Here is a 13,198-nt window from a genome sequence, read left to right on the forward strand (position 1 = left end):
ATCAGGTGGGTAGGGCAATATGAATTTTTAGCTTTTTCATCTAGTTTTTGTTTTTCCCAAAATATTGTAATACTATTTTTTTTCATTGAGCAAAATTATTTTAGAGTGAGACTCAGGATTTTCAGACTTATTTTCTCATCTGCTTGGGACTAGTTTTAACTTTAGCCTAAGGGTTGTAATTTGCAATAGCTCCATCTTGCCATGTGATTCATATTGTTCATCAGCCATCAGTCATCCATGTGTTCTACTAGGAGCCCACAGTTCCATTTAGCAAAATATTTGTGCCTGAGTCCAACCCCATCTACGGTATACTCTCATTGTCTTATTTCTAAGAAGTGAAGACTATTCTGGCTCTGGCCTTCTACTTGGTAACTTGTTTTAGAGACGGAAAGGGACTCAAAGCCAGGGGAAAGAAGCATGCTTTGTTTTAATAAAAGATTTTACTATTTATTTTTATTGGAAAGTCAGATACACAGAGAGTAGAGAGAGAGGAAGATCTTCCCTCAGCTGATTCACTCCCTAAGTGGCACAATGGCTGGAACTCCACAGATCCGAAGACAGAGCCAGGAGCTTCCTCTGGGTCTCGCATGTGGCACGGTGTCCCAAGGGTCTGGGCCGTCCTCAACTGCTTTTGCAGGCCACAAGCAGGGAGCTGGACGGGAAACGAGGCAGCCAAGATCAGATCCAGCGCCCATATGAGATCTCAGCGAGAGCAAGCCGAGGGCTTTAGCCACTAGGTTACCACGCTGGACCCAAGAAGCATGCTTTATGGATAGGTTTTAGAAAGCCTAGAGACAGTGCCTGGATTCATGGTACTTCTTCCCAGGATGCCTGTGGGCCTCTGTGCCACTAAAAGAGTGATGATACTACTGACAAGTTCCGTTAGCTTTTCTGGCTTAGTGGCTGGCCAGTTGACTGGTAATCTGCCTCCATTTTCCTTGCTTTGCCATGGTTCACTGTCCTTGGGTGTGATCCCAACATTCCATCTGTTGTCTTCTGGACCCTTTCATGTTAATTGCCACACCTGAACTTCTCAGTCATTCCGCCAGGGAAGGACAACAATAAATGTTGTGAATGCTACCCAACAAAGCTCACAGCACTTGGTTGTGTATTACACTTCAAGAAACAGTTTATTTGCTCAAGGCAAAAGAAGGAGGCAGCCTGGACAGGACTTGTGGGAGGGGGCTGCTGCATGCTGGGGCCTGCTTACACTGCCACCCTGGGATTGCCGTAGTGGGAACAGTGTTAATTTCCATGGGGCCTGTGGCAACAACTTTTTCTACCACTGCATATATATTACTGATCAATTATTTCTTTCAAATTTAAGCTTTGAATTCAACATGCTAAACATGTGTGTGAAAAAACTGAAGCAGAGTTAAGTGTTCTGCTTTCATTTCAACTCTGATTATCTTATACTTACATAGAATCAGACCCAGTTCTGTTTTTGGCATGATATAAATATTTTGCCAGGAAAGTGTAATGTTTTCCCAGTAGTGATATACCAGAACAGAGTCTTGGCTTCAAGTATTAGCAATAATTTAAAAAAAAATAGTTTTGAAGTTGTTTTTTTTTTAAAGAAACCAAAAAAATGACTATTTTCTACATCTCACTGAAAAATAATCCAGATTTTTCTTCTTTGGTCTCATGATACTGTTTTGCAACCCAGTTGAGAAGAGAACAGCACCGGCAGAATTAAGGACATCCTGTGGAATCTCGGAGTAAACTTTGTAGATGATAGAAACCAGCCTTTAATCATAACATTAAGTATCAGAAGTTTATTTGTATATCTAGTGTTTCAGCCAAGTTTGGAGAGGATTTCAAAGGTTACATGGGTAATCCCTCTTGTTTTCACTTCAAAAACAGAAGCCCAGAAAGGTGGTCAGGAACACACAGCCTTGATGTTAGGAGAACTGATTTTCTAACCTAGGACAAGATAATTTTATTTTTCACATTGCATCCAAGAAAAGGCATAAAACTGTGTTCAATATTTTTTTTGAAACATTTAGCATATTTTCTATTGATAATGAATGACTAGAGATTATCTTGTGAGCCCTTCACATATACTTGTGGGCAGGATCATTTAGCGAATATTAGATGAGAGCATGAATGAGAATTTCATACATTTTTAAATACAGGGCAAAGAGTTCTCTAATTTCTCCAATAAATGGCAAAGCTGTGTGTGACATTCCCACCCTAAAGAAGACCATTAGTGATATTTGGCCTTGAGTTTCTGTGGGTTTTTTTTCTATTAATGCAGTTCCAGAAGGCATGGCCACTCTTGGCGAACCATTAGTAGAGGCTCGTACAAAAGCCTCAGGTCAAGACCCACGCTGCAATTAAAACCATTAAACATCTGACCATAAGGCAGTCTCTTTCCGGCTAGAAAATGTATCTGATTCCAAATACTTGAGTGGCCAAAAGAGTTTTCTGTCTCCTTGTAGGCAGAGAAATGATGAAAGAACAAAATAAACCTGTCTTTAATAGTGACAGAGAGTAAGAGGAATGCAGTAGTTTTTCTTCACATTCTAAGTGACATTTTGCCCCAAGAAAAATAACCCTGAGCCCATTTGCAGGATGAAAAGTTGTTAGGATTCTTCCTTTGAGGCACATAGTTTATTCATTGAAAGTGTGATTGCCATTTTTGCTAACACTTCCTCATTTTCTCAGAAAACCAGAGACATTACTTGATGCTATCCCCAAATGTAATGACTGTAGGAACTGAATCCACTGTTAGTTCATCTGTACTTGACAGGCCAAGGGTGTTATTTGACATATTTTACATAATTGGTTCTGAAAGCTTTCAACAAAAACCAAACACTGTGACATTTCTCCATAAAAAGCAAAAGTTGGTAGATGACAGGGAAGAAGTGTGAACCTCGATTGAGAGGGAAAGTCAGGGGGCTTCTTGGTGCTCCCTGATAAGTGCTCATGTAGACATTAGCACTTACCCTGAGTGTTTCAACAGGTGCAAAGCTGTAATTGTGATATTCTACTTGGGTATGTTCTGACCATTGCATCCATTAACTATTTATACACCTTGACATTTATCTTCTACTCTAAAATCTTCTTGCTGATTTTAGTGGGAAGGAAAGATCTTGTTTTATCTTTCACTGGACCTCGTCCTCACACAGGTCTTTTACTTGATTTAATTCCAGTCAGCCACACCTGTATGATGACCACATGGCTCAAAGTGATGTGCACTCTCTGGTGATTTACTGTACTTTAGTGCATAGTCCCTGCAGGGAGGCCATGCCTGTGTAAGCCTGTTCATTCTTGAAGTAAGTGCAATTGATGCACTTACTAAACTATGTCATAGCATGTAGTGTTTTACTCATGGTAAGCTGTGTTGAAAGTAGTGTGGTGTAAATATCTTGGGGGTAGCTTACTACAGTATTATGTCCGTTATTGCTGTGTTCATTGTCTATGCTGTCCCATGAGGCTACCTTCTGGTCTGCACTTGAGTTAGTTCTGTTGTACTGTCATGTACATTATATCCTCCTGGAAAATAAAATACAGTGTTTTTTCTTTATCCAGACTAAAATATGATTTTTGTCAACTCTTTGTTCATTCAGCTCTCAAATAATACTGAGCTTTGAATGAATATCAAATTTCAGGTACCACAACAACAACAAAAATTGAAAGTTTGGCAGCCTTCATCCCAGGCTGTGAAAGTAATATATATGTGGTGGTAGACTGGGCAAGGGTGGCCTGACTCGGAGAGAGAGATAATTCTGTGAGTTTTTTAATGAAGTCCCTTACCTCTTAGCTCACCATTCTACCAAGTGGTGATCTGCTTTACTACAGCAGAGTTAATGTGTAAACTCTGAGCCTTCTGTTTCCTTTTTACCAATAGGATCTGGCTCGTGATGATTTCAGAAGTTAGAGCTCAGAACCCTAGAGACTTTGTTGTCTATCTCTGTACTTTTTCTGTTGGTGCTTGCTTTTTAATTTGAAATTTAAAATGCATTTCTGTTATTTTAAGGCACTGAACCAGAATGCTGAACTGAGGAGTCGCTTGAACAGAATACATTCAGAGTCCATCATTTGTGATCAGGTTGTCAGTGTAAATATTATTCCTAGCCCTGATGAGGTAAGACTCATTTTTAACAGAAGTAGTGTACCTATCACACAGCATATAAATCTCCTACATGTTTTTATTTATTTCTGTACAGTTCCTTCATGCTTAATAAGATGCCTTTCATAAACACGTATGATTGATGGTCCCATGTTCTTTGTAGTAAACGATGTTCATGAGCTTGACATAATTTATTCTTGGTGATCAGTGTCCTTATTTATTTTTGTACCAATCTGATGCCACTGAACGTTTAGTTTGCATGCCTATTCCAGCTTGTTAATTTTCTGTGTCTGTCTGTGTTTATGATCACCACATGACCAACAAATGCTAAAAAAAAAAGCCGCTGTGATATGAGAAATTGCTAAATAAAAGTGAAATTACTAAATAAAAGTGTTCTTAAGGTTTGTTTTGAAAGCCCCAACAAGAGAAGTTGCCTAACCTGGGAAGGTAATACCAATACTGCTACAGTTACCACTGATGATGATAATATTTAATAGTTCACATGTGTCAAGTGAAGATTTACCATGTGTTAGGCATTGTGCTATCATTTACGTTGTTACCTCATTTGACATTCTCAACTACCCTCTGAGATAAGTGCTGTTATTATTTTTTTTAATTGAAGAAATGATAAAAGAATAGAACATTCAGCATTGGGACTAAACTTGAGTGTGTAGTTCCATTCATTTTCTTTGGTAGAAATTCTTTTGTAGTCATGAGAATTTACACTTTTCAGCAGTAATTTCTGAGCTTAATAGATAGTGAAACATGAACACAGTGAGAGTTTTAACAAATTTTGAGATCATATTTGCAATAAGAATTTGCATTTTATTAGAAGTCTTCCAGTGCAGGTTCTACCATCTAACTGCTTAAAAAGTAATGCCGTAAGATAATTTATGGTGTATTACCCACCCTCTGTCCGTGCACGTTCTTGGGCCTCCTGATCTCTGATGACACTTCAGTTCAGGCAGCTGCCTAGAAATATGGTTTTGAGGAGCGCTTTTAATATTTGTTGGTTGAAGGCAATTTAATGATTCTCAATTGAGTCCTCTTTTCAACCTGAAGTATGCATTTTATGCTTTTTTATTATATGCTATTTTTACATATTTTTTCGATTATAATTTAAATGGCTTCCTTAAAAACTATATTCATCACTCATTGAATAAAAATCCAGTTTGAAATAAGGTTCATTTCTCTAAGCATATGTTTCACAGGTTAAAATATATGATATTATTGAGAATAAATTACATGTTGTCTCAAAAATTAATCTCATTATTCCCTGGTAGTTTCTACAAATGTTTCTGAAGACTAAGTATACTAATTAGAATGTGACAAGTAAGATGGACCCTAAAAATAAGAAAATACACTTGTCTCTAAAATGAATTCAGGCTATTAGTAGGGGATTAACCTGTTAAATTCCATTTAATACCATTTGAATATAGACTTAAAAATCAAGTCATGGTATTGGCATCTTTTGACCATGTCCTTCTGAATCTTCAGACACAAAGAAAACCTATGCACTGGTTACTGTTAAGTAGCAACAGGAAGTTAATTGTAATCAATACTCTTTACACATGATATGGATTTCTGTAGAAATCATCTTCATTGGAAAGAGTAGCTAGTCTAACCACTATACTGTATGTTTCTCTGCTCTCTAGGGTGGTGAGCAAATCCATGTCAGTCTGCCCCTGTCACAGCAAGTAGCCAATGAGAGCCGCCTCTCCATGTCAGAGTCTGTGTCGGAGTTCTTCGATGCCCAAGAGGTGCTCCTCTCTGCCAGCTCATCAGAGAATGAGGTAAGGACTCAAGTCTGTGCTTCTGACTTGAGGCTTCAATTAAAGAAAGTAAGATTGAAATTTCTGATCGTGGTTTTTGTTTATGCATGAGAGTTGGATGAAGAACTTGCAGCAGAGACTAAACAAGGCCAATACTGGTGGTTTCCATTTACTGAGCAGTTAACACTGTAGGTAAAAATGTAATAAATAAAGAGTCCAACACTTATTCTGACTTTCTTCCTCCATTCCTATTTCAGGGAAACCAAATGGTTCTTGACAGAATTCTTTATAGAAGGAGTCTATGTAATAATTGAAAAGAATGAGAGAATTAGAAAATCACCACACACACACGCGCACACACACACACACACACACACACACGCACACACACGCACACACACACATGCACACGCACACACACGCACACACACACACGCGCACACACACACACATACACACCATCATTTATACATATACATAGCCAGGGGCATGAATTTGAGCTTAAAGATTTATATCTAGTTGAGTGATTTTTCTTTTGAAGGTTAGTCACAGACTACCACAAAATCTTTATTAGATTGCCCTTCATGTTGATGAGAGTTGGCAATATCTTACAAACAAGAAATCTCTTCCTTAATCAGGTTTCAGAAATTCATTCTTTCAGTGGAATTTAATCAAGTGTGTGTGTGTGTGTGTGTGTGTGTGTGTGTGTGTGTGTGTGTGTATGATCTTTGTTTTCGTCTTCTTTGCATAAAGGAATCACTCAAACTTTTTGCTATACAACTGATTAGGATTTTTTTTTTCATTTTGGAATTGCCAAGTCTATAGTTAAATACTTATTTATTTATTTGCAAGGCCGACTTGGGGCAATGGTGGGTGGGGAAGCAAAATATATAAAGAGAGAGGGGGAGAGGAATCTTTCATTCACTAGTTCATTCCCCAAATGGCCATAACAGGATCCTGCAGTTCCATTGGGCTTTCCCACCAGAGTATGAGGGTCCAAGTACTTGGGTCATCCTCCACTGCATTCCCGGGTGTATCAGCAGGGAACTGGCTTAGAAGTGAAGCACTCGGGCCCGACGCGGTGGTGCAAATGGTTAAAGGTCCTCGCCTTGCACACCCGGGATCCCATATAGGCGCCGGTTCTAATCCCGGCAGCCTGTCTTCCCTTCCAGCTCCCTGCCTGTGGCCCGGGAAAGCAGTCGAGGACGGCCCAAAGCTTTGGGACTCTGCACCCGCGTGGGAGACCCGGAAGAGGCTCCTGGCTTCGGATCGGCATAGTATCGGCCGTTGCGCTCACTTGGGGAGTGAATCATCGGACGGAAGATCTTCCTCTCTGTCTCTCCTCTCTGTATATTTGCCTTTCCAATAAAAAATAATAAAAATAAATCTTTAAAAAAAAAAGAAGTGAAGCACTCAGGAGTCTAATTCATGGACGTTGTAATAGGCAGCTTAATCCGCTGCACCATAACACCTGTCCCAGTACTGAATTTTTACCAATAAGAAGAGAATGAGGGGCCTGACATTATGACTTACCAGGTACATGTGTGGTGCTGGCACCTCATATGGGCACCAGTTTGTGTTCTGACTGTTCCACTTCTAATTCAGCTCCCTGTTATTGGCCTAGAAAAGGCAGCAGAAGATAGCCCAAGTCCTTAGGCCCCTGCCTCCCAAGGGGATACACAGAAGAAGCTCCTGGCTCCTGACTAACCTGGCCAGCCCTGGTCATTTGCAGTCATCTAGGGAGTAAATCAGTGGATGGAACGATCTCTAGCATTTTTCCCTTTCTCTTTTACTTTTTTCCTACTCTCTCTCTCCTCATCTCTCTCTTTCCATCTCTATAACTCTGATTTTCAAATAATGTTCTTTTTTAAAAGGATAAATGCAACAGTTGCTATATTTGTTTCCATGTGCATAGAAAATAAATAATATTAGTAGCTGTTTTGGGATGGTTGCAATTACAAATGACTTCAGAAACAAGAATAATATACAAAAGAAGAAATGAGTAACGCTTAGCACTTTTATAAAGAGGAGAAAATACTATAGAATTCTTGTATTGGTGCTGAATTTCTCAGCCTACCAAGGTGTGTACGTGCCTCCTCTCAAACCCCAAAGCATGCATTAAAAGATTTCTGGACTCCCATTCAAGAGCCAGAGTGTTAGCTTAATTAATCACACTTGCCACTTCTTACCTCTTTTCCTATAGACAAATCTGCATGGCAAGTCTAATCCTAGTCATGAGGTTGCTCGGCCAGCCAGGAGTAGCAGAAGTGAATTGTGTACACTAGGACTTGGAGAGATGAGATGTTGTAGCTCTATGCTCTCTCCATTGTGATGCTGTTCTGCCACATGTTCTTGTGGATGCACCTCTAGAGGCCCCCATGCCAGAGACATGCTACCAGAATTTTCTCTCTTCTCATCCCCCACTGCTGACCAGTCCTTCACCCTTCTTCAGTCACACTTCATATTATCTAAGCTCTGGCTTACCATCTGATGTCGTAACTCTCAGAGAGGAATCTTTGCTTTCCCATTTCCAAGGTCTTGAGCCTACCAGCTAGGAACACAGTAATCACTTGTCTGTGACCGTGAGAATACAGAAGTGAGCAGAGGACAGCTACTCCCACTGGAGAGCATGAGCCGGGATGGGGACAGACCAGACTAGGCAGGGCTACAACACCTGTGCGCCTCATGTGGACTAGATCAGGGAAAAGCCAGGATGGGCAGATTATTCCTACAGATGCAAACATAATTAGAGTGGGTGAGGGTTGTTGGGGCTTAGCCACAGCAGAAGCTGACACAGGGAGCTGATACTACCAATTCTAACCGCAGAACCACCTGGAGAGTGCACAATCTGGGAGTGAGAGAGACCTGGGAGGGAAATAGTTGGCTCCTCCCTCTTGGGTTATCACTCCCATGGGAAGGGAAAAACTAGGACAGGGTCTGGGGTGGCTAGACAGAGAGGCACTCAACAACATCTCTGAGGGCTGGATGGTTGAGCTGGTTGGATGGAACTAAGCTTCAATACCTTTTGACATGTACGAGAGCCAAATGAGATATGAGGCAGACTGGACTAGCCTGCTACGCATACTGGCAAATCAGGGCAGGAGCAGGCCTGGTGGGGGTTATTGTGGGTCGCTCTGACAGGGTTGCAGCTCCCACTGGTTTATGCGAGGGCCAAGTGTGTGCTGGGCGGAACCAGGCTGGACTGCAACACCCATTGGTCCCAGTGGAAGTTGGGGCTGAAAACAAAACCAGCCCAGTAATTGCAACCACCAGCTGATCGGGGCAATGGACTGTGGTGGGCCCTGTGCTTGCTAGTACATACAAGAATCTGGTCTGGGAACATCTCAAAGTTTCTTTTGGGTATCTCTCCAATCGAAATGGCAGACTCAGAACAGGTCAAATGGAGACTCTATGATGGACTATGTCAATCAGTGGATTCTTCAACAGCCTCATCATGCCTGGAGTGGATAGAAGGGCAGCAATTTATAACTGGTGAACTATCAAAACCACTTGAGCAAGGATTTCAGAGCATGCCCCACATTGGGGACCTGGGGTGGGAGGGAGACTGGGTGGTGCTTCTCCCGCAATATTCCCTTTACCTTAGATGTATGAATAAAATTTTTTTAAAAAGTGAGCAGAATGGGAAGTGCATTATGACATGAGTCGAAGCCAAAGGATGATGCAACTACCTGTGAAAGGATAAGTTTAATTGTAGAAAAAGGGATGAGGAGAGTGAAGGTAGCCTGGAGATGCATTGTTCACTTTGAGACATGATGAGTTTGTCAGACCTGTTAGTGGAGTTATCTGGTGGACAGTTGGATGGTCAAGTCCAGATCTGAAGGACAGAGCAGGTCTGGAAGAGTCAGATTAAGATGCAAATGAGCAGTCCTTTCCTAAACATTGCCACCGAGGTTCTGATAAAAGCCCTAATTCAGCATGTCCCCAGAGGAAATCACTGAGAGCAGGCATTCAGCCTACTAAAGTAGCAAGTCCAGAACCCACATCAGAGTGCCTGGGTCCGTTCCCAAGCTCTGGACCTTCACTGCAACTTCCTGCGAAATGCAGACTCTTAGAGGCAATAATAATGGCTCAAATCAGTGGGTTCCTGGCACCCATATAGGAGACTGCAGGCATCTGGAAAGTGAAACGGTGGATATGAATACTTTCTCCACTCTCCATCTCTCTCTCTCCTTCCCTCCCTCTCTCTTCTCTGTCTCTCTGTCTCTCCATCTCTCTTCTCCATCACTGCCTCTGTGTATGTGTTTCTGTGGCTCAAAAGAATGAAAAAGATTTACTGAAGATTTAGCGCACTCTTTTCGCTCATTACCAACACCACCCTGCTCCAAGCAGACAAATTAAACTACACACACCGATCTCCCCATTCCTGTCAGATTGCCCATGTGCCTTTCTGTCCACACAGTCATTACCAAATACCCGACAAGAGTGGACTCACTGGGTTCTGAAGTTTATATGACCTGCATTTGCTCAGATCCATATTTTCTTGTTGATTCATTGCCACTGATTCACTCTAATCTTCCATTTCTCCCCACCTAGATTACCATGTCAGTCCCATAATTGGCATTCCTGCCTCTTATTGCCCCTTCTGATCCATTGTCTACTGGGAAACCTGATTAGCTCCTCCAAATTATGGCAAATCTGTTCACATCTGTATTCTCCAGTGTCTCTAAGATAGCAATTGAAACCCCTTATCTATCGCACTGACCCTTGTAATCTAATTCCTGCTATCTGCAGCCTCATGTCACTCTCTTCCTTAAACATTGCAACAGCCAAAGGAAGGATTCTGGAAAGTCTGTTTAGCTAAAGATGCCTTGTGCCCCTTGTGGGAGTAAGAGTAGTGTCCCTCCTGCAGCTCTTGTCAGAAATAACTACACACCTAGTACTTGTGCAAGATGTCTTACAGGTTTTCCTAAACTCACTGTTACAACTCTTCTTTCACACAGCAATCAGTCTTAAGTATTTGAAGGCACTCGACCAGAAGATAAACTCAAATGACAAACGTTGTGAGTTCTCACAATTGCTCTTAACCTTCAGATATGACCTGCTGACTGGGCCAAGCTCATCGTCCCCAGTCACTAAGCCCTCATATGGTGAGGCCCCCACAGAGTGCTTCCCTAGCTTGTACACTAACACACTCGGAAGGCCCAGCTGGTGAGACTGCCGTGTGTGTGTGTGTGTGTGTGTGTGTGTGTGTGTGTGTGTGGTGTGTGTGTGTGTGTGTGTGTGTGTGTGTGTGAATCCTAACAACAGCTCCAGAGGAGGCTCTGCTGCATGTTCTGCATTGCACTTGCTCCAGGACACTGGCTTCTGCACTTGTCTGGAAGTGCAGCACTTCCCCAGAGGTGCACACATTCAGCTGCCACTTGTTTCAGTCCCTTGCTCAGAAGTCATGTGCAAGGAAGCTTATTCTGGCCACCCTAGTTAAAATCAGAGCTGCTGTCCCACCTCTGACCTAGTGACGTCCCTCTTCCCTCCTTTGTTTCCCTTCCCATTTGTCACTAACAAAATGTGTTTTTCCTGGGCCTGGCATGGTAGCTTACTGGCTAAAGTCCTTACTTTACACATGCTGGATTACCATATGGGCTTCGGCTCTAATCCCAGCAACCCTGCTTCCTGTCCAGCTCCCTGCTTGAGGGCTGGGAAAGCAGTCAAAGATGGACCAAAGCCTTGGGACCCTAAACTTGTGTGGGAGATTCAGAGGAGACTCCAGGCTTCTCGCCTTCAATTGGCTCAGCTCCAACCATTGCATGGCATAGGGATGAAACAGCATTTGGAAGATCTTCCTCTCTGTCTTTCCTCCTCTCTGTATATCTGGCTTTCCAATAAAAAAATAAATAAATCTCTAAAAGCAAAAGCAATAACAAAATATATTTCACCTGCTTCACTTGTTTGTTGTGAGTTCCCCCCACTAGAATATAGGTTCTATGAAGGCTGACATTTTGCCATGGTCATGGAAGACCCTCAGGGGTTCGTTGCATATGTGCTAAATGTATTTCCTACCAAGGCCTCTGCTTTAATTAATTTGTATTTTGTTTACAAGATGCTAAGAAAGATAAGCAGAGAGAGGGGAGGGAGAGATGAAGGGAGAGAAAGAGAGGGAGATGAGGAGAGAGAGTCCATCCACTGGTTCATTCTCCAAATGCCTGCAACAGTCAGGGGACCAAAGCCAGGGACTGAAACCGAGAGCCAGAAATTCAGTGTGAGCATCCCTCAACTTGAGCCATCACTGTTACCTCACAAAACAATGTGGGGGATCCGCAGACAGCTACAAATAGAACTACCATCTGATCCAGCAATCCCACTTTTGGGTACATACCCAAGAAAACCGAAATCTGTGCATTAAAAAGATATCTGACCTCCACTGTTTACGGCAGCACAGTTCATAATGGCCAGGAAATGAAATCAGTCTAAGTGTCCATCAACTAATGAGTGAATAAAGAAAATGCAGTACCTATACATGATAAATATTAGAAGCCAATAGGATGAAGTCTTGTCACTTGCAACATAGGATAGAAATGCAGATCATTATGTTAAGTGAAACAAGACCAGCAGAGAAAACCATATAACACATGACCTCACTCACATATGGAACCTTTAAAAATAGGTGATTTAGTAGAAGCTAGAAATGTAACAGTTGTTATTGGCAAAGCCCAGTGGGTTCTTTCCTCAGCTTAGTATAGAAATAAAAAGCCAGGAAAAAAGGGCAAGTGTAACAGAATCTTTAATCAAAGCAAAGTGACCAGAAAGTACTGCCCCACGGAGAAGCAGAGAAGTGGACTGGAGACTGGCTTTATGGGAAATGGCTTAGGTTTTTTTTTTTCATGACCATAGGGAAGGACATAGGGGGACCCAGGTGGCTGGGCTAATAGAGAGGTGTCTTGAATGAGAATATTCAATATACTATCTTGTCTTATTCTGGGAGCATGGCCTGCCTTGGTCTGAGCAGAGAGACACAGGCAAACTCACCTTGGTTGCCTTGACAACTCCAAGGTCTAGCTTTGCACAGCCAGCCCATTTAGTACCTGCAGACAGTGAACTGTGAGATGGGTTTCAGGAAGTGGGCACACCCTCTCCTCCTCCAAGGCCCTGGACCTGGCCTCAAGAGTGGTTACTAGGGGTTGGGGGTAGAAATAGGGAAGGAGACCTTGGGGAAGATTAATTGATGAAAACTGTTAGAGATAGATAGGAATAAAATGTTCTGGGGTTCTGTTATATAGTAGGGTAAAGACAGCTAATACTAATTTACAACGTATTTCTGTCTCTTTATAAGGCTAGAAAATAGATTTTTAGATATTTTCACTGATAAGAAAAGTGAACTGCTTGAAAGCATAAA

The 13,198-nt window shown here is 42.0% G+C and overlaps 1 protein-coding gene across 7 annotated transcripts in view; it reads left to right on the top strand.

Moving 5' to 3' along the window:
* The window catches only part of OSBPL6 (oxysterol binding protein like 6), a 92,583-nt gene that overhangs the window by 65,580 nt on the left and 13,805 nt on the right, over positions 1–13,198 (top strand). For 6 of the 7 annotated variants that reach the window (XM_040972110.1, XM_040972113.1, XM_040972116.1 and 3 more), the window contains 2 exons: positions 3,983–4,090; positions 5,731–5,868. In XM_040972110.1, coding sequence (XP_040828044.1) covers positions 3,983–4,090; positions 5,731–5,868 — 246 coding nt within the window. The remainder of the gene's footprint in view (positions 1–3,982; positions 4,091–5,730; positions 5,869–13,198) is intronic. The other variant, XM_040972117.1, reaches the window with a different exon arrangement.

The sequence above is a fragment of the Ochotona curzoniae genome, unplaced genomic scaffold (assembly GCF_017591425.1).
Source record: "Ochotona curzoniae isolate NIBS_2020 unplaced genomic scaffold, NIBS_Ocur_1.0 contig_2210, whole genome shotgun sequence".
Classification (NCBI taxonomy): Eukaryota; Metazoa; Chordata; class Mammalia; order Lagomorpha; family Ochotonidae; genus Ochotona; species Ochotona curzoniae.